The 25,426-nt window shown below is 31.1% G+C and overlaps 2 protein-coding genes across 2 annotated transcripts; one reads left to right on the top strand and one right to left on the bottom strand.

Annotated features, from left to right (window-relative positions):
- Positions 1-611: 611 nt before the first annotated feature.
- On the top strand, positions 612-5,511 carry LOC123903741 (auxin-responsive protein IAA8-like). Its single transcript, XM_045953335.1, has 7 exons — positions 612-764; positions 1,356-1,757; positions 1,850-2,034; positions 2,174-2,403; positions 2,525-2,666; positions 4,723-4,784; positions 5,139-5,511. Exons 2-7 carry the CDS (start codon positions 1,395-1,397, stop codon positions 5,174-5,176), a joined length of 1,020 nt encoding a protein of 339 aa, XP_045809291.1. The 5' UTR covers positions 612-764; positions 1,356-1,394; the 3' UTR covers positions 5,177-5,511.
- Positions 5,512-23,407: 17,896 nt separating this feature from the next.
- On the bottom strand, positions 23,408-25,156 carry LOC123904295. Its single transcript, XM_045953979.1, has 4 exons — positions 24,620-25,156; positions 24,006-24,114; positions 23,471-23,845; positions 23,408-23,424 (listed from the first exon to the last, which is right to left on the bottom strand). Exons 1-4 carry the CDS (start codon positions 25,154-25,156, stop codon positions 23,408-23,410), a joined length of 1,038 nt encoding a protein of 345 aa, XP_045809935.1.
- Between the last annotated feature and the right edge of the window lie 270 nt (positions 25,157-25,426).

Here is a 25,426-nt window from a genome sequence, read left to right as displayed (position 1 = left end):
GTTTGTTTAAATAAAAATTGCATAGTTTATATTCTATCTATCAAACCCTGGTTAAACAATGCGTTTAGATTTATTGACTATCATTACCAACCTAAATTTGTTTAAATTTGCATAGCTTACACAAAGTTTGTTCCTACTAGTGCTCACGTGGGCTTCAACAATGAGATTAAACATGTTTTTATGTTGCCACTACCCATAAATAAATAAAAAATTGAATAAAAAATAAATAAAAAAATAATAACTACAATTACTGAAGGGCACAAACGTCATTTAAAAATCCCAAACCAGTTAATCCAAGAAGTAGAAACCGTTGTTAGAGACTGGTTACCTTTGAGATTAATGAAAAAAAGACAAAAATTTCAGACTCATTATTATCACTCATCATAGCACCTGTTAACAGCGACAACATATTTAATTTCTTGTCTCCGCAGACCAATATACAACAAACGGCTCTGATTTCTCCGTCAGAATCCATCTCAACCGTTCAACTCCACTATAACTTGGTCCACATCATCAAGTATCAAACTAACTAAACGACACCACTTTCACCACGTAGTTACCATTTTACCCTTATTCGTTCCAAATTAACTTTTGGTTTTTCCGTCTTATTACAACACAACAACAACTTCATTCATTTGGTTTTTTCTTTTTTCTTGCTTTCTAAAACCTTTTGTTGCTTTCTGCTTAATGGAAGGAACTTAAATCTTTTCTCTCTTTCTTTGTTCTTCATATTTTTCGCTTAACTCAATAATCGCTTTTCTTAGGTAAGTGCTTTTTTAACTCATGTTTTGTTTCTCTTCAGTTCTTCATAATAATCTTCTTGCTGGTAGTGTCAGTTTTTTTGTTTTTTGTTTTTTGTTTTTGAAATTTTTTCTGTAAGGGTTTTGTTTTGTGTGCTTACGGATCTATGAGCTTCTTCAATGCTATTTTATTTTTAATTTATTTTTTTGGAGAAATAATCTAAGCGCGTGATGCATGTTATGTTATTATGATAATCTGATTGTGTGTGAAGTTAATTTGTTAGTTAAGTGCTTACTTAAATAGTTGATTATCTGTATTAATGACATGTTTAAGTAATGTTTGTACTTAATTCTGAAGCTAATTTCACGCATGCATGTTTTATCAATGGAAAAAATAAATAAAACCAATCTAATTTCATTTCACTATTTAGTGATTTGTTGCTGTTTTAATGTGTTACTAATTGCGTGATCTTTATGATTCAGGCTTTGTAATCTTGTAAATTAGTGTTATTAAATTAAATAAATGTTGTTGTTATTGTTATTTTAGGGAGTTTAGTGTTGATTTTGGTATTAGTTTAATATTGATTTTTTTTCTTTGGTGTATTTTGGTGGCAGTTTGTGAAGTGAAGTTTGATTTTGGAGTTTGTTAGTGTGATGTCTCTGGCAGCGGTGGTTATGGAGGAGGAAGGGCGGAGTAAACTGGTTTCTCAGAATGGTGTCGTTGATTTGAAAGAACGGAATTACTTGGGAGTGTCTGACTGTTCATCAGTGGATAGTTGTGATTCAAATCTCCCGAGCTTGTGTGATGAGAAAAAGGTGAACTTGAATTTGAAAGCTACTGAGTTGAGGTTGGGTCTTCCTGGATCTCAATCACCTGAAAGGGATTTGGATTTTTATTCGACAAAGCTTGATGAGAAGCCGTTGTTCCCTTTGCTTCCTGCAAAAGATGGAATCCAGAAGAATGTGGTTTCGGGCAACAAGAGAGGATTTGCTGATACTGTTGATGGGTTTTCTCAGGTGATTGGCTTAGTAAAGTTAGGTTTATGTGGTGAGAAGTGCATGATCTGTATTGCTGTTAAGCCTGATTTTTTGCAATCGTTGTTATGCAGGGGAAGTTTAATGGTAATACTGGGATTAATGTGATGCTTTCGCCTAGACCTGTTGTAGCTCAGCCAAACACAGTGAAAGAAATGCCCAGTAAGGCGTTGCAGGAAAGGCCTTGTGCAGCTAGAGGAACTACTGGTCATAATCATGCAGGTGCTGCTTCTATTGCTGGCTCTCAGCCAGCATCTAAGTAAGTAAAATTTATTGACTCAATGATCTTAACTTTCACAAGACTAGTAGTTGGACCATCACTTATAATTGGGTTTTCTACTTTTCCTTGTTTTTATAGTTATCCTAATCCTAATATGGTAAATTCTCATACGTGGCAGGGCTCAAGTTGTTGGTTGGCCTCCTATAAGATCATTTAGGAAAAACTCCATGGCCACCGCTTCCAAGAACAACAACGATGAAGTGGATGGAAAACCAGGTCCCACTGCACTCTTTGTGAAGGTTAGCATGGACGGTGCTCCCTATCTTAGGAAGGTGGATCTAAGAACTTATACAACATATCAGGAACTATCTTCTGCCCTTGAGAAGATGTTCAGCTGTTTTACCCTAGGTGAGCAGTTGCTGTTTTGATTTGCTTTTAACATAAAAATTTGTTTTAGACAATAATGTAATTTTGAACTGGTTATTGCTTTAATTATATTCTGAAATCTTTGGTAATTATGTAACGGCAGGCCAGTGTGGTTCCCATGGAGCTCCAGGAAGAGAAATGATGAGTGAGAGCAAGCTAAGGGACTTTTTGCATGGTTCAGAATATGTTCTCACCTATGAAGATAAAGATGGAGACTGGATGCTTGTAGGGGATGTACCATGGGAGTAAGATGTTTTTACATTTTTTTGTGCTTTTTGAATCTTTGTTTTCTCATTATATTTTTTCAAGTAATAGTAACTATATTTGGTTGAGACAATGGAATAAATGCTTTTGCAAATGTATAGTTTAAATAGGTAAATAATCAATAATCATAATTGACCAGTAAAGCACTTAATATATTTCCATTTGCCAAGAGTTGATTAATTTTGCAACTAATAAGTAGTTGTAGGCCATATTGGTCATTAGTTTTAGCCATTTAGATTCCAGACATGGAGATTATATGGTAATGTGTATAGAGCAGTTATACTTCAAGAATATGTATGTTCGCTTGGGAAGTCCCAAAAGACCGATTGATCCATATTTCTGGGTTGACTTATTTTCTACCTAAATTAAGTTGCAATGTAAAACTAACTCTATCATATATACTCCCTCCGTCCCAAAATATAAGCAAAAAGGGGTCAACAAAAGTGAATGTATTTGGACTAAATTTTAAACCAAATTCATCAACTTTCGTTGACACTTTTTGCTTATATTTTGGGGCGGAGGGAGTACATCCATTATTGGGTTGAGTCTTTCATAGGAATATTTGTAGTTTAGAAGATTAATTGATTGTGTTTTGTTCCTTGAACCCTAGATCTAGTGACCAAACATATGTTTTTTCATGTCAAACAGCTGTGGTACTGATATTATTTTCAATTTCCAAATACTACCAAAAGTTCAGGAGTTCTTTTTTAGTGATTCCTGAAATTTGCTCGACATGGATAATCACTAATCTTACTCAATTTGATTTAAAATCTTATGATAAAAGGTTACATATGTTATTCATCAAATTAAGAGAGAGGGATATAGTGAATAGAGAAAGTTGATACTCAAATGGTTGAACTTGTAAATTTTATGAAACATCAGCTCCTAACATCGTTAACAGGGAAATTGAGGGGACTCATGGCTACAAAAATTGTTAAAGAACAACTAATGGGTGCATAAAATATTAGAAATGCGATATTGCATAAAGAACAACTAAGGGGTGCATAAAATGGGTGCATAAAAATTGTTAAAGAACAACTAATGGGTGCATAAAATATTACAAAAATTGTTAAAAGTATAATGGATATTGCATGCAATTGCTCATCTAAATAACTTGCAAGTTGCCACTTCATGAAAAAGTATAAAAAAAATTCTCTCTTTAGAAAGAAAGCTTATCCATAAATCGAGACAGTTCAGCATACACTGTACTTCCATTTCTTGCTCTCTTTTCAATCCAGCTTCATAATTTTCTTGCAAGTTCAACATAATAAAAAATGTGACTCAATTCAATGTACTTACATTACTTGCTCTCTTTTCAATCCAGCTTCAAAATTTTCTTGCAAGTTCAACATAATAAAAAATGTGTCTCAATATAATGTACGGAAGTGTATTTTGAATTTTTTATTGTTACTTTTGTCGCATTTTGTGATATTATATTCTATTTTTAGTGCAATGATACATCTGGTACTGCGGTGTATGCTTCAAGTATGATGTAGTACTAGATTAATGGATTTTTGTTAGGATAAAATGGGGAATATTGCAGATAATGATCTGCTTCTAATAGAATGAGTTGATGACAATGATAAAATAATGAGAATGGGGTGAATGGGTGGATATTATGATTGAGTTAGGATATGCGGCATTGGTAGGGAAGCGCATGTGGATGCCCCCATAAGGATCTTCAGCGTTTCATTTTTTTTTTTGTTAAAAGAAATCTTTTCTAGTCCTTTGTTTCTCCCACATCTTTAAGGGATTAATAGGGTTTTGTTTTCTGTAAGGAGTCTATGTCCATTATTTTTTTAGAAATTCAAGTTCCTATCAGAAGTGTTCAAATTTTATGTATGACTTGTTCATTAGTATCGAACCGAAGAATTTGATCATGGCCATGCTTGTGTTGATGAATAGACTTGTCTATATTATAGGCCAAGTGTTGATGCAAGTTCTAGTCTCTGTTCAAACCAAGAAAAGGACTTAATGAAATTTTCTTTCCGCTGGTTTACAGCCCCTCACTAAATTACAATTCCTTTATATGTGCAGGATGTTCATTGATACTTGCAGAAGACTGAAAATCATGAAGGGTTCTGATGCCATTGGCTTAGGTATGTATTTTCAGTGATGATTCATTTGACAGTTGTTACAATTAATATGAAATGTTGAAAATATGGACTAATTAATTGAAGTGGAGCAACGAATTGCAATATTCATTTTCTTCTAGATTATTTCCTGCCTTTGATTTGTGTCAATTCATAATTAAAACTAAATACTGCAAGTGAAATACCAAGAGTTGCAAACTGTATACTGAATTTATCAAAGTAGTTATACCTATACCTTGATTAACTGCCCTTGCCGCGTCAGCCAAAGTCAGTTTAAGTTTAATTACCAGTAATAAAATTTTACTGTAATACGAATTTATCTGCCTATCTTTGCTCAAGTAAATTTTCGTTCCTCCACAGCTCCCAGGGCAATGGAAAAGTCCAAAAGCAGGAGTTAGAGGGTGTATGGAACTGATGACTGCCTTTGTCCGACCAAGTTTTAATGTTGGATCCAAGGACTGTAAAAAGCAAAGGATTATGACCAACTCCCTGGCATTTGCAGTTAAACAGATTTCCGGTGTTATTAATGTTATGTCTCTGAAAAGTGTTATATTTGTTACCACTATAATATCTTGTGAATTTACCTTTTAATATTAGTTTTTGTGGAGTCTATAATCAATATAGGAAAACCTGTTTGTTTGGATGATGAATTGAATGTCTGTTACAGCCAAAATACCTTCGTCCCTCTTTCCTTCAAATCTTGAACGGCAATTGTTCGTGTCCTTTTTTTTAATAGAATGTTCCTGCAATAGGTAAGTTATGGCTATGTTTAATGAGTAAGAGTTTCTTTTGTGGCACAAAAAGAGAAATTTCATTTTGTTCCTTTGTTATTTTACCCCTCATGCAAGTTACTTCTGTTTAAATAAATAAAAAATATAGTTTAATGGCATGCACTAATGATTTGAATAAGATACCAAATATAATGGTATATCCAGGTTTTAACTTCCAATTTTTTCATTATTTAATTAGTTCAATTTGCTTGTTGAATGTGTGATCCATTGATTAAGCTACTGCTGTATTTTTGTTCACTCTTCCTCACTTTGCTTATCTATACAATTTACCTACAATATTATATGAAACATGATCAACCACCTTTCTAGCTTACACTAACATGGTTTGTTTATGTACATAATGATACTTGTATTGCAAACATTCTTCTTGCCCTTGGAACACAAACAACACTGAATATCAGTCTATTTTATACTGTGTCAGCTGATTTGTGTATGAATGAATATCATTGCTTAGGGATGTTTTTTCTATAGGCGAATACGGCTGTTGTTTTTCCATGGCAAGAAGCATATGTAGTCTCCTCATGTCAATTTAGTATCATATTATGAAAACACAATGATATCAATGACTGAAATTCGGGCATAAAAAACACAACACTACAAATTAGTGACAAGTATAGTGCTCTTGTTTCGGTTCTAACTTTTGGAGTTGAACTATATATGTCAACTGTCAAGAGAATTTAATCCCCTAACTATATGAACAAGTTTGACATATATCTGTTGACTTTACTAAAACAAAGTTTGGATTATCTGTATATGGTTTTATGGTGCAGCCGGTTGTACACTATTAGATCAATTAAGATATAATTTTCTCTCTGTCTTAATCGAATAGTTTAAAACTGATGCACCATAAAACCGTCTGAAGAGGATCCGAGTTATACTAAAGCTTAATAAGATATATGTTCATGTAATAACTGTCCACCAGATATACTAGTAGTATTTTCAAATCATAATCTATATAGATTTGATGCATGATCCTACTAACTTTCTTTTTTTGTTAGCAAAAGTGAACCTAATTTATTTGTATAATTAATGATCAACTGATCCGAATACAAAGAAGCTCCCATATGACTATGACCAATCTTATTAACTTGTCGTGGAACAAACACCACTTTATAATCAGAGTGGATAGCCATTATTAATATGCATCTTATTCTAAGTTAATATAATTTAAACTTTGTATTGTTGTCGTTGGATACTTTTGACTTCTCATCATTAGTACTGTTGAACTTTATGGCTGCAAATATTATTAGTTTAAACATTGTTAGTGATGCATAATGGGTTTGAATTATTCCCAGGTTAGTGCAAGGATTAATTATTGGCCAAAAGCATTTAATTTAATAATACTGTAGTAATAATATAAGTACACCGATTATTGTTTGTCATTTCTTCTGGATACTTTTGGACTAGTGTGCCTACATAGGGCAGTATGATGGCGTTCCCTTTAAAGGAAACACAACATTTACATGAAAATTAGGCAGGACAACAAGGTGGGATGAAAATGACTTTTACTATTTTCTTCCATTTTTAAATTTGATGGAATATTCTGTATCCGCCTCAATTTTTAATGGGGTTGGAAAAATGAAACTTCAGACTCCTTCAATAAAGTTTGGAAAATTTTATTATGTTCTATTTTAGGTGAATTTGGATTGTATTTTAATTCTTTTTAATTCAAATAATAAAAAGTCTAAAAGTACACCTTATTTACAATTTTATTTTTTTTAAACAGGAAAGAATAGAGGACATGACTTTGTTTAAGGATCAATTTTAAAATTACATATAAATATACATTTGAAGAATTTGTATAAAAGTCAGAGATAATAATATAATTTTGATACAAGAAGAATGAGAATGGTTCCGAAACTATTTTTTCTTGGATTATCATGATATTGATATGAAATTTTCACCGACGTTAGCAATAACTAATCTTCGTGGGGTATACAAGGTGGGTTCTACCCTCTCAACCAAATTTTTTCCAGACGCATGAGCCAGAAATCAAATCTCTGACCACATGCTTAAGAAAACCAAGATCCTTATCATTTGTACTAATTCATTGTTGGTGGTTCCAAATGACTATTAGTATCCCCATTAACCATATTATGTTAACATTGGGAAAAATCGTAACCTAAATTCAATCAATTAATATTTTCCTTGTCAAAATTGAACCGGGTTGGGGTGGTACCCACATGTACAAATTTAGCCTGAAATAAATCTTTAAGACTTATGCTCTGTTTGAAAGAAAAAAAATAACAAATGACCAAGAAGTTAATTTATAGTGAATAACTTTTGCCTAATTTGTATTTGCGGTGCTCGCTAAAAAAATTATATTTAATTTTTTTAAGTAAGATAATTGAGGTAGAATTGAAAGTAAAAATTCATAAGTTATAAGCTAGTAAGTTAAATGCCAAATTTATGATTTGTATAAGTTAATTTACTAGTCTACTTTCTTCACATTATTATTTATCTCTCTTGTTGTGGTTTGGTTAAAGTTAAAAACTCCTATTCACCATTATGGTGTTATCTTATTTATTTGTTTGGAGAGAAAGTGCGTTTAGACCTTGGAGTAGTAGTGCCTAAGAGATATAATTATCCAAATCAAGAATCTTAAAAGAGAATTTAGAGATACAATCCAGAATCTTAAAATGAAAGTGTTGGTTGGTTTAATTGCAATCATTACCTAATATAGTGGAGAAAAGCTGTATTGGAGGTTAAGTGTCAATTATATAATTGATTCATGGAAGTTGGACTTGGATACAAAGTTACAAAGTTTCATGTTTTACCAAGTTTCGTGTTTCTTGGTATATATGACTATTTAACCCTGATTTAATATATCCCTATATTTTTTTCCCACCAAATGTTTATTACTCCTTTTTAGAATGTCAATGGGGCAGGAATAAGCGGGAAGTATTTTACCAAATAATTTTCTACCATTTAAAATAATTTCTATTTCTGTCCTTATTCTCCGTTTTAGAAAGTATTTTTCTTTCATCCCCATTTCTACAGATATTCACAGTTTTCGCAGGAATCTATCAACATTAAAAAAAAGTGTTAAATTGTATTATTTTCGATCAAACTGGTTATAATTTTTTTTATCATAAAATAAATAAAAAAATTAAGATATTATTGTGAGTTGTAAGTTGTAACAATAATAAACATCGCGTAATTGTTCTACTATTCCATTTAAAAATAATTGTTGATTTGGCCTATAAAAATGTATCAAAATAAGTATTATTTTGCTTTTTTAAATGTTACATCAATAATAACTTATTTTTTCACCAATTTCTTTTTTACTATTTTATTTATATATTATAACAATTATTAATAAAAATAAAAAGTTTGCACCCCTGACTTAGGGTCCTGGATCCGTCACTGGTTGTAACAATAATAAACATCACATAAAAATAAATTTATGTACACATTTGGAGAAAATATAAATAAATATAACATATAAAATACTTAAATATACACATATAAAAATTATTTTGATAAAGTGTTCGGAGACAGAGTCTACACGGAACGGGGGGATAAAATCTCATCCTCATTCCCAAACCTCCTTTTGGGGGACTTTTTCCTTTGTCTCCATCTCCACAGAAAAAAATTCTCCATCTTCGAATCTCCAAACAGAGCAATCCCTACGAAATTTTTTATTTACAGATCAAATTGACAAATCTACTCTTCAATTTTTGACTTTTTATATGAGATATATGGTCAATAAAATTTAATATATTAGTTTATATCGAATACAACAATTTTTATTGATGCATATATATATAAAAGACTAGAGCTAGCTAGTAAAAATTTAAGACTAACAAAAATAATAAGGACTAATCAAAATCCATATGCACATAATCATGAGTTGCACTACAAAATGAGATGCAGGTAATGCTTAGTTTTTTATTAACCTTGATGTGATAAGATAGTGTGGAGACTTCAATGTGTGGATGATAATAACATATGACCAAACCATATGTAATTATACTTCGTGAAGAAATTTGAATTTTGTCAATGATATGATATGGAATAGAATTCATCTAAGAAAAAGAAAATATATATAATATTATTTTCCATTACATACAATTCACTTCCTATAATAGGAGTTTCAACTCAGAAGGTGTTTGAGATCCATATATAGTGAGTGACAAATTCAGTGGCAATCAATGTTCATATACTATTTTAATTTGAAAAGTTAATAAGTTGGATTTAATTAATGACACAAGATTTTGTTTCCTTACATATATTCAAAAGCATCATAATTTTGATATTAAAAAAAAAAAAAAAAACAGCATAATTTAATAGCAGCACTTTGTACCTGTCGGAAAGTGATGGCCTTATGCAAAATGTTAGAAACAAAGAATTTTTAACAACAAAATCATTAATTCCAGGAATAAACTATCTTGTGTAAATCACACAATGAATTATGCTAAGCGACACTAATAAATTAGGAGTACTATGAATTGTTAACAAATAGGCTCGGGTTCGGACCTAAATGTGCTAATTGCTAAAGTAACAAAATTACGATGTTACATGCATTAATCACTTTTGACCGTTGATTTAAGGTAATACAGTTTATATTATACTTTTATATACATTAAAACAATTTTGACCATTCAATTTTATAAAATCAACGTGTAAGACCATTAGAACTATTTTCAGTTATAAATTCATGTTCAGACTTTATCTTGTTTAATACAAAATTCTTAACACACTTCCTAACATGTAAAAACGAACATTTGAAACATGATCTAAGTGGCTTAACTGCGGTCACCTTATAGCCGATAACCCTAATACCATAACATGCATGTAGATGAGATCATAACATCAATATCATAAAATGTTTCATTCTTATGGCCTACGTTGCCACATTGCACAAACAAATTAATTGATGCAACAACCGTTAATTAAGCTAAGGCAGCAAATATATCTTTCCCTACCATACCTTTAAATTCTTCAATAATTATTGTACGCGTTTCTTCAACCACTCCCCATGGAATGTCATGTATATATTTGAAGCACATGTCACTTCTACACAGTCACCATTATAAAAAATTAAATACATGTACACAACAATATTCATTGTTTTGATGTAGTAGATCAAATTCAATGGATTGAATCAATGTCATATAGTTTAATTGAAGAGAACCCGTTCTTATTGTTTACATATATGAGTACATGGTACATATACTATCTCTATCGAAATATATAGGATAGGACTTACACATATAAAAGGATATTGGCACGTAATAAGTAATAATTCGGAAATTCAATTTTGACACCATAGTAGTAATTAATTAGTAAATGGGGGGGAAGAGCAAATTGAAGGAACCAAATGGCTTTCAAATGCTTTTTGGCCCATTTTTGTGTGTATAAAATTGGCTATACATCAAGTGTCTAGAAGATTTATTCATCAACCCACATAGGGTTATATAAGTAACAAAAACTCACAAGAATTTTGTATATTAATCTGAACTCAAAATTTACTATATCAACCCACAGTTTGTTTAAGCTTTTTAATCAAAAAATACATGCGAGGTATTTTTTATATCTTAAATTGTAAGTCACTTTGTTAATTTTACACAAATAAAAAAATGATAGTTAATATATATATATATATATATATATATATATATATATATATATATATATATATATATATATATAGTATAAAGAGTAATAGAAATTGAATGATCCTTCTATAGAAAATATAATATTAATATTATTTCATTGATGTTATCAAATAATTTATAATTTTTTTTTGGGTTATGCTAACCGGTGCCCCCGGAGCACTGGTTACGAAAACCAAAAAAGGAAATTTTAAAATTGAAAATAATATTTTTTAGACTTTCAAGGCGTTGAGTGCACAAAGTTCAATGTCATATTACTATATTTACTTCCTTAAACAATGCTCCGGAGGTACTGTTTAGCATTTTCCTTTTTTTTTACAATAAAATAATTTAGAATGAGAGGAGTACTGTATAATTCATGACGGCACATGGCAATATATCCCTTGAATGGTCAATTATAAGCAATTTGAGATTAATTAATTAATTGGTTGGCAAGGATCCTAGCATTTATGAGTCATGGCCTGTACCCCAATAATGGTGGCCACACAACCAATCATCATCCTTTAATATGGTATCTATCTACAATGAAAAGAAATGAGAGTAAAGGAAATTATGTAAATCAATGTATGAATTTAGACTAATGAGCCTTAAAGAAATCTTTTCATTGTACAAATATTAAAATTTTATTTTGCCCTCAGGATATTCAGTGCAACCTAGCTAACTAGCCATGTTCTTTCACCCTCCCTATATTTTAATTTCAATTTTAAACCTCTTATATTTAAGAAAATATTAGACTCTGATAATTTAAAAATAATCAACAAAAGTAAATAAAATTCGAACAATAAATATTTTAAAGTCATATTAAAGACATTAATTGACCTCTACCAAAAAAAGACATTAATTATCTTATAAAAAAAGACATTAATTAACCATATAAAAATATTTAAAAAAAAATTATGTTGAAAATAATTAATTTTTTAAAAATCGGATACACCACTTTTTTAAGTTAATTTTTTTATTGCTTCAATAGAAGAATAATTTTTTTATATTTACTTTCTTAACACTCAATCTTGTACATGTATCATGTATGAATTCATATTAGTAGATAACAATTAATTGACAGTTTATGGGAATATTAATACTAATTTTTTATATTAAGTTATTAACAACACTAACTGTTAATTATGTGCACTCTAATTGAAACAAAATAAATTGATTGTCCCCATAAATATAGCTCAAATGATAGTTATCAGAGACATTATTGGAGTGGTCGTTATTCGAATCTTAAATTCTACATTTCTCCACGTTTAAATGTGTGAGTCTAGCCTTTTGACTACTTGATAAAATAAAATAAATAATAACAGTTAAATGAAAGTTTATAGAAATATTAGTACTAATTTATATTAGCAACACTAACCGTTAATCATGTGCACTCTAATGGAAACAAAATAAAAGGGTCAAGGGAAGAACAATAGTATTATGTATCTCTCGTATGTTAATTAGTTAGACATGTCAGGTCAAGCAATTTGTTTGGTCCTATCATTGGTGTCTGTCGTTTTTGGAGGTATCTCTTGGACGGTACAACCAATATTGTATTGTATGAATGAATGATTGGATTGATGGATTCCTTTAAATTTTTCACTCTTATAATGGTGCCAAAATGCTTTCAACATGCAAGTTTTTTTTTTTTTGACAGTAACATGCAAGTTGAAACATAATGACAATGTAAATTAAACAAACTTTGACATTTTTCTCTTTGTGTATAAAGAAAAGCAAATGCTAAATAGTGCATCAGGGGCACTTGTTAAGGATTCAAATTTAGAAAATTTTACTTAAAAATAGTGTAGTCAATACAATAAAAGTCTATATTTTGATATTTTACATGCATAACTTTTATTTTATTTCTTCTTTTGGTTTCTTAACTAATGTCCCGGTGGCACTGGTTAGCAAGATTCATAAAGAAAATATATGAAGATTTTGTTGTGTTAATTAGATTTTGAGGTTCCTAATTGTCCTTAAAATATAATTTAATAATGAAAGTCTATAAGGGGTGGAAATATGCTTCATCCTTTGTGAATACCTCTTAGTCATATAGCAAAAGATCGTTTACTCAAGTCTTGCAAAGATTCAATGAAATTACAGAAAAAAATCTTGGTCTTCTAAAAATAATATTCAACGGGTTAGTCATACATATGAGGTTGTCCCACTTTTCTTAATGGAAGAAGGTTTTCCTTGTCATTATTAAAATAAATAAATGCTAATCCTCATGTCATGTTCTTGGGTTTAAGTGTGATTGACTATGAATATATTAAATATTAGATACACAAAAAGAAAATAAAAAATCAGACACTCAATCTTATGGTTTGTTTGGTTGGAAGGAGAAAAAATGGAAAGGAAAGAAAATACGAAAACTGAGCATTGAATTTAAACTAAATTTCACAAATATATATAATATATTGTCCGATTTTCGTGTTTTACTTCCTTGACCCTTTTTTTTTTCATTTAAATCAAACGGACCCTTAAATTTTTTTTATTTTTTTTGCATTAGTTCTATGGTTCTTATGGTTTCATGTGTATTTACCTGGGTCTCAGTAATTCAGAGTTCAACCTCAATGTTTTAGAGTGTATTTAAATGATGAATTCTTTGTAGAAGTGTGACTTTAGAGGGAATACACAAATACGTCATGTAAATTTTATTATTCAAAATGAAAATAAAATAAAATTGTGAGGTATTCGAGTGAAGCAATATCAGAAAAAGGTTTTTAATCCATTGCTAGCAATGTCTCCCTGTTATAAGAGATAATCATATATTTTATGAAAATGGAAGAAGTGTGTCCTCCTAGTATTTTTGTAATCCCATGGAAATGATAATCATATATTGTTAGCGGATTAACATATTATAATTAATTTATTGAAATTGATGTAAGGTGTGCTGTGAAATTATGTCGATAACTAAAGAGCTTTTGGAGAAAATCAGATGTGATTTTCGATATGTTGAAATTTTTAGAGTGATTTAGTTTCAAATGAAATATACTCATATATAACAGTTGTTTTAAACTATGAATTGTCATTATCGACAAAAAAAAAAAACTATGAATTGTCGATCTAGATAATGGAGCAAAAGACGTATGAATTTCAATCAAGGTGAAGAGCGATAAATGAAATGAATTAATTTTGAGAGTTGTAAGTACAATTCATGTTTTTGGATAAATATAATCTATTCTTGCCAATGTGCATGGGAATATCGTTAATTAGCCAATGAGCTACTATAGGATAAATAATTGAATGACATATATTTTAGAGGCTCAAGTTCTTCACTTAAGACCTTTTTAACATATGAAACCCTAGCATGCATGAAAAGTGTAATTGGAGTTTTCCCTCAAGTTATGAACCTTTTCCACACAAAATATCTGCGATACAAGAAATTATTTTTTTAATGAAGAAGATTTGACAAACTACAAGTCTACAACATAAGAACATTTGGTACAGTTGGTCATCTTAACATCCAAACTACATTCACCCAAAATTCAATCAAGCCAAAAAAAAATGTTAGATTTTCATAGCTCTAATAATACAGAGTATGAGAAGAACAAATATGATTTGTGAGATTTTTTTTCATCAAAGCACAATATGGTGGGACTATATATGTTCAAAAATAATTGGCACACGATTTTTTTTTTTTGTATAATAAAAAATAATTCATCTTTGAAATAACAATATTTCTTTTTTAAGAAAATCCCCCAACTCTATAAATTTCAATGTGTTTCTTCATTTTAGTAAACTATTATAATAACACCAAAATTGTCATTAACAAGGACAAAGTTCAGGCCACATATCAGATTAGTAAAAGCTTACACTGCTTGGAAGGTCTTAGCCCCACCATAAGCATACCAATTATTATAGGCCTAAGCTAAATAGCTAAGGCATTCATTTTTTACCTTAAAAACAATCGATAGATTTGAATAATTAATTAAAGACATCTCAATATAACTGACCCTATATGCTGGTTGATTACCCTCAAAGTCCTTTTCACTCATTATGAGATTTTTTGGCCACATACCTTTACCGATTCTTAGGGGGTGTAATCCTATAAATAAACATGTATTTATATCAAAGAAAGAGTAGTAACTTTAGAGAATATTTGTTTTGAGGGGAAAAATAAGTAAAAGAAAAGAAAATTTTTACTTACAAGTTACAACCCTTTTTAAACCCCCAAATATAGTAGTAGAAGATATATATGGTGAACAAATTAAGATGCATTGCACATAATTGAATGGAATAGAGGATTTGACAAAGACACATATCCGGTTAAGCTAGTTCAAGAACATGTATGTGATTCTATGTATCATAAATTCTCTTTATCTATAAAGAAAAGTTTAGGTAAGTTGTGTCATGTGACTCATCAGAATCGAACAATTTATAAGAAATTTACATATTTGATTATCCTTCAATAAAAAAATTGCACCGATAAAGGGAGTTAATTAATTCTGGTTTTCACTCTTATCTTCTTCTCAAAGCCGCCACCCCCTCCTCCCTCAATCCTAATTTTTTTCTTTTGTTCATTTACCAAGGAGATGTGGTTTTAGGATCAATTTTTTATCCAAAATCACCCCTCTAAATTGTTTTTTCTTTCCTTTTCATTCAAATAAGTGATTATCCACACAGATTTGCTTTTTCTTTTTTGTTTCTTAAGTTTGTCATCGTCTTGTGTGGTGTTGTGTTTGGCGTCCACTTGTGCGGCATTGTGTTTGGCGTCGTCTTGTGCGGCGTTGTGTATGGCGTCGTCTTGTGCGAGTGTTTGTTGGTGGTTCATTTTAGTACGATATTTCGTTGATTTAAATTGACATATCTACTTCAACTCATTACAAATCTGATGAAGACTTGGACGTCAACGTTGCAGATCCGGAAGTATGAAGATTCCGGTTACTTTTATGTTGTCATATTTGTAGGTACTTTCATGATGTTGTTGTACGCTATTAACCTAGGTACTGCAAGATTGTTTGTAAATTCACCTTTTTTAGTTTTTAGCAATTTTGAATTTGTAATTATCGATGTAATTTCAATTTGAGTGAATGAATCCATATTTTTTAGTAAAAAAAATAAAAAATCTTTAATCGCTGTTTGACATATTTATAGGCAGATATATATGCCAATTCTTTTTTATTTATAAAATATAATTTTCAAATACAAATACCTTAACTTTATATATCATGCTGATTTGTTTATCGAAAGGGTTTAATCTTTCACATTACGAACCAAATTTTTTTCAAATAGCCCTAAAACAAAAAAATACTCCACTTTCTAAGAATATTACTGAACTATCCTACTTTATGGTGGGACAAGGTTTTGATATAACTCTTAACAACCGACTTGTTTTACCTACAATTCTTTTGGCCTAACACTCGAACAAAGCGAAGACGCAAATGGTCGGAATTGGATCAAACTTAAGGGGTTGTAGTTTTTACCAATTTGACGATTTTTGACCTGAAATCGACAAAGATTGACTGATGCTTAGACCTAAAATTTGCTAATTTCTTGCAGATTTTGCCACTCTTAAGCAATTTTATGTGAATCATGCTTGTTCAAGAATTCTCGCAAGTAACTTTTACTTTTGTTGAGACATTTTTTGTGGAATCTTTTTTATATTACTTGCAGAATTACCTGGGGTTTTGTTTTTAAATTTACTTCATAAACTTTTTTGCTTAATTTTGAATTCAAACCTGGCTTTGGCTAACATGCACAAATGCATCATATGGTGCATGATACACAAGTTAGCAATTCCATTATAACGAATACGAATTTTAAAAAATCCACCGTTGGATTGAAATTTTATATAATATAGATCATTCATAAAAAAATTTAAAAAAATTAAAAATCATTTGATATGTTATTGAGACTTATAAAGATTAACGGTATTTTAAAAAAATTATAAACCGTTAATTTTGCGATAACATGTCAAATGATTTTCAATTTTTTCAAAAAAAATTATAGATGATCTATATGATATAAACTTTCAATCAAACGGTAGATTTTGTAAAATTCGTATTCGTTATAATGGAACTTGTGCATCATGCATCATTTGGTGCACTTTTGCATGTTAGAACTTACCAACAAACATTATGATTAAGATTAAAAAAATATTAAAATTAAAATAGTTTATTAAACTTTCTTTTCTTTCCTTCCAACCAAATTATTTTCACGTGAAAGAATCATGAATCGAACCTCTAATCAACCGGTTAATTAAGGGCCTAAAACCCCTTGCCACTTCGTCAATTCATTGTTAGTTTTATAAAAACAATATGTTATTAGCTATAATTATTATCTGCTGAAATTATTTTATGCGAATTATTTTATAAAAACAATATGTTATCAGCTGAATGCACAAATTTCTTGAGAGTTTTTTTTTTCAATGAAAAATAATTTCAAGCATGAAGGTATTTGGACACCAAAATCTGAAAAACAATCCTCATGAAGGTTTATTCTACCAAATTTTCACTAAAATTCGCAAGAAATTAGCAAATTTCTAGTTAGCAGCCACTTTCCACAAACCATAAATTCCTGAAAAACTATCAGTTATCTAAATTCAACAGACATGTAAATAAATAAACATAGCTTATTAAAAAATAATCAACACAAAATAGTTTATGAATAATCAAAATGGTTATGATCATCCCTACTAATTAAAAATAGTGTCTGGTGTATAAATCCTAGTTGGTATATAAATTCTAGCTTAACTGACAAAATTGTTAAGTCGACATCATGACTTGAGTTCGATGTGACAACATCATTACTCACATTAATATACAGCTTCACATTGACCTTTTTTTTCCACAATAGGTCTATCCACTTTGACCTTCGTCATACGGTTCCCTTTCTTGGGTTGAAGTTTGTTATAGACGACAATCGATGACCAATGTTAAAACAATTGGTGCAGAAATCAGGTAAACACTCATAAACTAAGTCAACATAAAATGCATACTTGTATCATTCTACTAAAACCTCGTAAAATATATGTGCTAAAGTGAATTCATAATAACCGCGTCCAAGGGGGGCAATCTTCCATGGATCAAAATTCTGTCACAATACTTGCAACTTGAGCGATAAATCGTGAGTGGTAAGTGGCTTTATCTGTTGGGATTAATTGTAATGTAAGTCCCACATTGCTAATGAAGGAAAAAATGTCAAGAAAATTATATTTGAGAAGTCTCACATTGCTTAAAAAAGTGAAGAGTGGAGAAGTTCAATGCTATATATAGAGACCTCAAGTTCCTTATTTCAACACACCAAGCAGTAACACTTATAAACATTTTAAGTTTATATTTGTGTCTTTTTCTTTTCTCTTATATTCTTGTTTAAAAGTATTTGAAATGTAGTTCAAATATTTACTTTGAAGAGTGTGGATGTACTGGACATGAAGTGATTGAGAGTGAAATCTTTTTTTATAAATTTGTGATTTTAGGATTAATTAGGAACACTTTGGAGCACTTGTTAGTAATGAAGTCTCTTATCTTTAAGGTAAATTTTTTTTTTTTTGGGTAAAAGGTAAAATTTTAACTATTTATATACTTGACAAACAAGATAAAAAAAAATAACATAGTTGACTCATTGTCAAATTAAGGTCCAATTATACCGTCCAAAGAAAAATCAAGGTCCAATTAATCAACTTTATTGTTATTATATTTATATGTATGATTTTTTTTAAACTAAAGTATTTTCCACGCGTAACTATAGAGACTAATCCTCTCGAGGTAATTGTCTATTTAAAGGGTTAACCTCCCCCAACAAATGTTTCTCAATGCACATCTGTCGGGAATCGAACTCAAACCAAATGGTTAAGAAACTCAAGTATTTACTCTACCATTTGTGTCACACTATATTGGTTATGTACGATGTCTTAATCACAGAGATTATGTTTTTTTTTTTAAACTATATTTTTACCTTTTATGTTTTCTTTATTATATTTTTGTTTACTTGTTCCAAAATATAAGTGTTGTTTCAATTTTTGTAAATGCAAAATTCATTAATTAATTCCAATTTTACTCTCAATTTATACTGTCTTTACATCACATTAATCCCTGTTTTTTTTTTTTAATGAGATCATAAACTTCTTTTTATAAATCTGAGACCTTATCTGGTGCCTACATATAGCTTATCTTGTTCTGCTTATGATCAGACATCATTTTTGTATTTATATATAGAAGTTGAAAGACAATAGCATAAATTTAAATCAAATCACAAAAGAAAAAGTTTGATGGTGATGGAAACTTTACAGAGAAATCAGAGTTCAAAATTTACACAGTGATGCAAGGCCTGCCCTCATAGGTAAGTCAGCATTTCCTAAAATGTACTCAGCATTTCCTAAAATGTACTCAGCATTTCCTCAATTAACATTCAGACTTCCATAGCAGTGATAGCACCATCTTGGTGAAAGGTCAATATTTCATTGTTCCTAAAAATATTGGATTGAACTATTGAAGTTTTATATATTATCCTATTAAAATCATATATTATTTTTATTCCAAAAGAATTTTGATGACAATTGTAAAATACTTTATCTGTTTTTTTGGACAAATGTTTTAATATAAATGTTGTTTAAGATTTTAGGAAATAAATTAAGAAACACATAATATAATATTGTTAAAAAAATATAACAATTTTACTTTTTTTTTTTTTACGGAAAATTTTTACTTAACTAACCATTTTCCATTATTTTTTGGGATAAATGAGGGCCTAAGCTAATCCCAAAGAAGAGAGACTACAATGGAATTATTTGAAGCCTAGCGTACACTTACTTATTATTATTATTGGTGTAAAATTTTAAAAGTAATGCACAAAATTAATTGGAAAGTACAATTGAAACTTAAGAAGTATAAATGCCATTTATTTTAAAATATATTTTTTCATTAAAGTGACATTTATTTTAAAATAATACTTTTTAAGGTAGAACTTAAAAGTTATTTAACAATTTTTAATGTTGTATGATGTTCGGTGGATATAATACTTTAATTTTTGTTAAAGTAATAATACACAATATAAATATTAAGGGTTTGTTCGTACGTACATTTCTGACATTTGTCGTTGTACGATATGAACTATCAATTTATCATAATGTGATCGTTGTTTCGAGATAAACCTGAATTCGAATATAGGTTGATGTATAGTGTGCTCCACAAACGATTATTCTTTTGTCGGATGTATTGTTGTGAATTCGATTAAATCTCACCAATAACCTTGATGTGTGGAGCAAATACGATTAAGTAATCAAATAAGCGAATGACAATAATAGTCACAATATAATCGATAAACGGCGAGAAAGAAAATGACATAATCACTGACGGAACTAGGGGTGGCTGAGGTGGGCCACGGCCCACCCCCACTCTAGAAAAATATATTTTTTTATAAGTATAAAGTATTAGTTTAAGTGTATTATTAATGATTTTAATTTATTCGGTATATATATATATATATTAGTACAAATATTAATGAAAATATCAGTTCAGAGTTTATTATTGATTATTGTAAGTCATTCGGTACACATATTAGTTCAAGTGCAAGTGAAAATATTAGTTCATAAGCTATATATAAACTAGTAAGCTATAAGTTCATGAAAAAATGTTACAATTTTATTTATTTTTTCAATACGAACTTATAAACTATAAGCCATAAATTTTTTAGCGGCCCACCCAGTAAACTTTTCTTGGTTCCGCCACTGGACATAATAAAATTGTTTACCTAGTTCGGTCAATGTGACCTACTCTGGGACATCAGAGAGCAGCTCTTCAATCCACTATCAAACTTGAAGTACTTGTCAAAAAGAAATTCTCCAAAAGAGTTACAAGAATTAGTCTTGATCCTAATTCTACCCTAAGCCCGAATTTCTTCCTGTGTCCAAGAAATTCAATATGAAAGTGTTTCCCAAGGTGATAGAATGATTACTCAACCCTAGAGTCTTCACAAGATGTTTCTCTTATAACCCTAGTCTATATATTGGCCTCAGAAACCCTAAAAACTTCTTGCAAACAACAGAAAATGTGACACATATATATATATTTCTGTGTGTTTTTCCGCCCGAGGCGCCATTTCTTCCGCCTGGGGCGCCAATATAGTAAGTCAGGCCTGTTCTGCTAAAAAGTTGTGCCTGGGGCGCCATTCCTTCCGCCTAGGACGCCAAAACAGAAACTTCTGTCTTCCTCTTTTTCAAGGCAATTTCCGACATGTATTGTGGTTGGCCTAAAAGAATGATAGAAGTCTTCAATATATATTTGCTTCATATGATGAAATGTTGACTTTGACTTCCTATTTCCTAATTATCTTTGTTGTCTAGTTATGGTTGATCATCTGTCTAGATGATGACTTGAGAAATGGTCACACGAACATAATCTTCTACTTATCTTCAATTGATGTCTAGATGATGGATAAAGCGAATACTTAGACTTTGACTTTGTTGGGTGGATTTGATGGTGATCCTGAACCATCACTGCATGCATGTCTTTCTTTTGTGGAAGTATTAGAGTGTAATTAAAATTATCAACAAAACGTTAACCTTTTTTTATATATAAGCAAAGAAAATTGAATTATAAGGGGTACTCAACCCTTACAATTCAAAAAAACACCATTATGTGCTCTCGATACAAGCTATAAGTGAAGGAGAATAGCGTGTATAAAAGAGATTAAAACGCAGCGGAATTAAAATTTCCTTCACTGAATCCTTGCGAATGGGCATGATCAGGGTTAAACGTTATACCTTTGTAGAACTGAAACAACAAACTCTTTGCTTCTCTTATTGATCACAAGCACCACACGACGGCAGCACCTCTAGCTAGTCCACATGAACAGGTTTTCAACTTTCAGTGCTAGCTGCTACAAGATGAAGGCTTAGGAAGTGCGGTTAGGGTTTCAGAGTTTTAGGGTTTCTCTGAAAACGAATTGTGAAAAAGCAAAAAACAAATTGAACTACACAAGCTTCTATTTATAGAGTTTCTTGTGTGGTCAGTTGGGTCAAACGGTGTTTGGTCTTCTTAAGCCCAAAACTGTTTTTCACTAATCGCACCCTCAAAACAAGTCTTACTTATTTCTTCCATATCGACTGTCCTTATGTGTGTGACCCTGTAGGTTCTTATGACGTTGGCAATAATATTAATCTTAATATTATAAACAGTGAGCGGTATCTAGCAACACATCACTGCTACCCAAGTCACAAGAATGTCACGTGATCTGACAAACCTTTCCGTGATAAAACTCATGTGTATAATTACCCTTTTACCCTTATGTCTATATTGAACACAAGGCATAGTACGTCACCCTTGTTAAGTTCAATATTGGGCCCATAGACATATCTCCTGTTATGTAGGAGGGGTAAATTCCATCTAGGTCACTCATGTCCCTTAGCATGATTCGTGGAATACCCATAAACCAACTTTATAGTCATCCTGTTATGGATAACTTTGAATGGCGACAAAGTACTACACTCCTACATCTAGGGAACATAGTGGTTTCAGGTCGAAGGGTGGAATACACCACTTATCACTATGAGAATATCTTATGACATTTCATAACATACTATGTAGTATTCTCATGGTGGGTCAATCCGATATAAATATTACTCTTAATATTTATATCTATGTGAAGACTTGATAACCGTTTATCTATGATCCGTGAGATGTGATCATCAGTCTACCAACATAATAGTCTCTATGTTTTGATGTTATCCCAATTCACAGTAAAGCTCGACTACGGATGTTTTAAGAATAGTGTTCTCATGTGTAATGAATTCTCACGATTAAGTCACACTTAACGTTTCATTCAATGAACTTACTATTCTAGGGACTCTATTATTATTTAACACATAAACATAATAAAGAAAAACCTTTATTTAATAAGTAAATTATCCAATACAAGTATCATGCAATTATAAATAATTGGCCTATAGGGCTTACACCAACAATAAGATCACTGCACCAATCAACAAATATAAAAGATGTTGATTTCCTACTACGACCAATAAGCCAAAACCAGGAAATATATTTTATTTGGTCCACAATGTCAGAAATCCCGATAATCTCTCCTCTAAAAATAATTTTATTCCTTGATCTTCAAATACTCCAATTAGTTGCTAGCCAAATTAAATGTTTAATGCTATCAAATTTCTTAGTCTTTACCAAAGCTCCAAAAGATAAGAAATGATTGCATATGGTGTCGAACGGAATAAAATTCACCTTCAACCATTTGAAAATGCTCTGCCAAACGTGAGTAGAGAATCGACAATTGAAAAATAAATGCTTCATTTCTTCATGCTCCCTAAAACAAATAACGCAGCATAAGTCATGAGGGCTAACAAGAATACCTTTCTTAGCCAACGCCGCTCTCGTGGGGAGTCTTGCTAGTAAGAATTTCCATCCAAATATGCTAATCTTCGACGGAACATTATTCCTCCAAAGCCTCCAAATTGCATCAACTAAAAACTCATCATTAATCCTCCTTTTGCCACGACTCAGCAATGACGAATATGCCGAATTGACCGAGAATTCGCCGGATTGATTAGGAATCCACCTCCTCCCATCAGGCTTGTTCTTAGGCTGCACATCAAATAACAAAAGCTGCAAGTCTGCAGCTGCTTGTTGCTGCTCTATTGGTAATTCTTCGGACCATAAAAAATTCCACACCCATCTTTCATTTAGCCAAAATCCCATGTCAGCAATGGAACCATTAGGATATAGAGCTAAAGTAAATAATTCTGGGTATACAAATTACATAGCCTCCGTTCCCAACCATTTATCATGCCAGAAGCTCAAATTTACACCATTGCCTAATATATTGCTAACATTTGATTGAAACCAACCATCATTCTCGTCATTACCGATTGACAATATATTGCTAACATTTGTTTGTGTCCCAAGTTACCAAACAATTTTTCTTCGAATCTGAACCTCCACCCCATAAAACTTTTTTTTGTATAGCCACCAAATCTTGTAATACACATTTAGGTGCCTTGAAAAAAGAAAATAAAAATAAAGGGGTAAGCTAGAAAGTACCGAATTTATGAGTGTGACACGTCCTCCAATAGAGAAATTGTGACCATTCCACTTATTGAGACGATTCTTTTGGGAAGACAAATTGTGTCCCAACTTACCCAACAATTTTTCTTCGAATCTGAACCTCCACCCCATAATTTTATTTTTTTTGTATAGCCACCAAATCTTGTAATACACATTTAGGTGCCTTGAAAAAAGAAAATAAAAATAAAGGGGTAAGCTAGAAAGTACCGAATTTATGAGTGTGACACGTCCTCCAATAGAGAAATTGTGACCATTCCACCTATTGAGACGATTCTTTTGGGAAGACAAATTGTGTCCCAACTTACCCAACAATTTTTCTTCGAATCCGAACCTCCACCCCATAAATTTTTTTTTTTTTGTATAGCCACCAAATCTTGTAATACACATTTAGGTGCCTTGAAAAAAGAAAAAAAATAAAGGGGTAAGCTAGAAAGTACCGAATTTATGAGTGTGACACGTCCTCCAATAGAGAAATTGTGACCATTCCACCTATTGAGACGATTCTTCATAGATTCCAATATGGGTGACCACGTCGACCTTCTTCTAGGATTTGCACCAACTAGGATACCAAGAAATCGGAACGGAATAATATCCACCTCACAGTGAAGGAAGGCAGAGGCAGTAGACAAGAAACTATCATCTAAATTGATGCCGTAAAGTTTGCTTTTGAAAAAATTGATATTCAACCCTGATACTATTTCGAAACTCTGCAAAACCGTTTTTAAGGCCCACAAATTGTCCCAATTCCCCTCTCCTACAATAACAGTATCATCCGCAAATTGGAGAGTATGAAAATGCAAATCATTAGTGACCTTGAAACCAGTGAATCTGCCGATATCAACTGCCTTCCTCATCAGACGAGATAACCCTTTGACCACTAGCAGGAATAAGAATGGGGACAATGGATCACCTTGTCTCAAGCCTTTACCAATAACAAAGTCCTCTGTGGGACTGCCGTTTACTAGCATTGACATGGAGCTGTTAAAAATGCAAACGCGCGTCCATTTTAACCAATTATTTGCGAAACCCATTCGCCTCATCATATAATCCAAAAAATTTCAATTAACCGTATCATACGCTCTTTCAAAGTCCACCTTCAATATCATACAATTGTCCTTACGTCTCTTTGATAAGTCTATAAGTTCAATACAAAACGTTAACCTTGATTTCATTCTCCTCTTTCGTGTTAGTTTAGATAATTAAAGTTTTCCATAGCTTAATTATATTGTGTTAAGGATCATGAG

This window comes from Trifolium pratense, linkage group LG2 (assembly GCF_020283565.1).
Source record: "Trifolium pratense cultivar HEN17-A07 linkage group LG2, ARS_RC_1.1, whole genome shotgun sequence".
NCBI lineage: Eukaryota > Viridiplantae > Streptophyta > Magnoliopsida > Fabales > Fabaceae > Trifolium > Trifolium pratense.
Note: the sequence above shows the minus strand (reverse complement) of the source record. Positions and strands in the feature narration are given on the sequence as shown.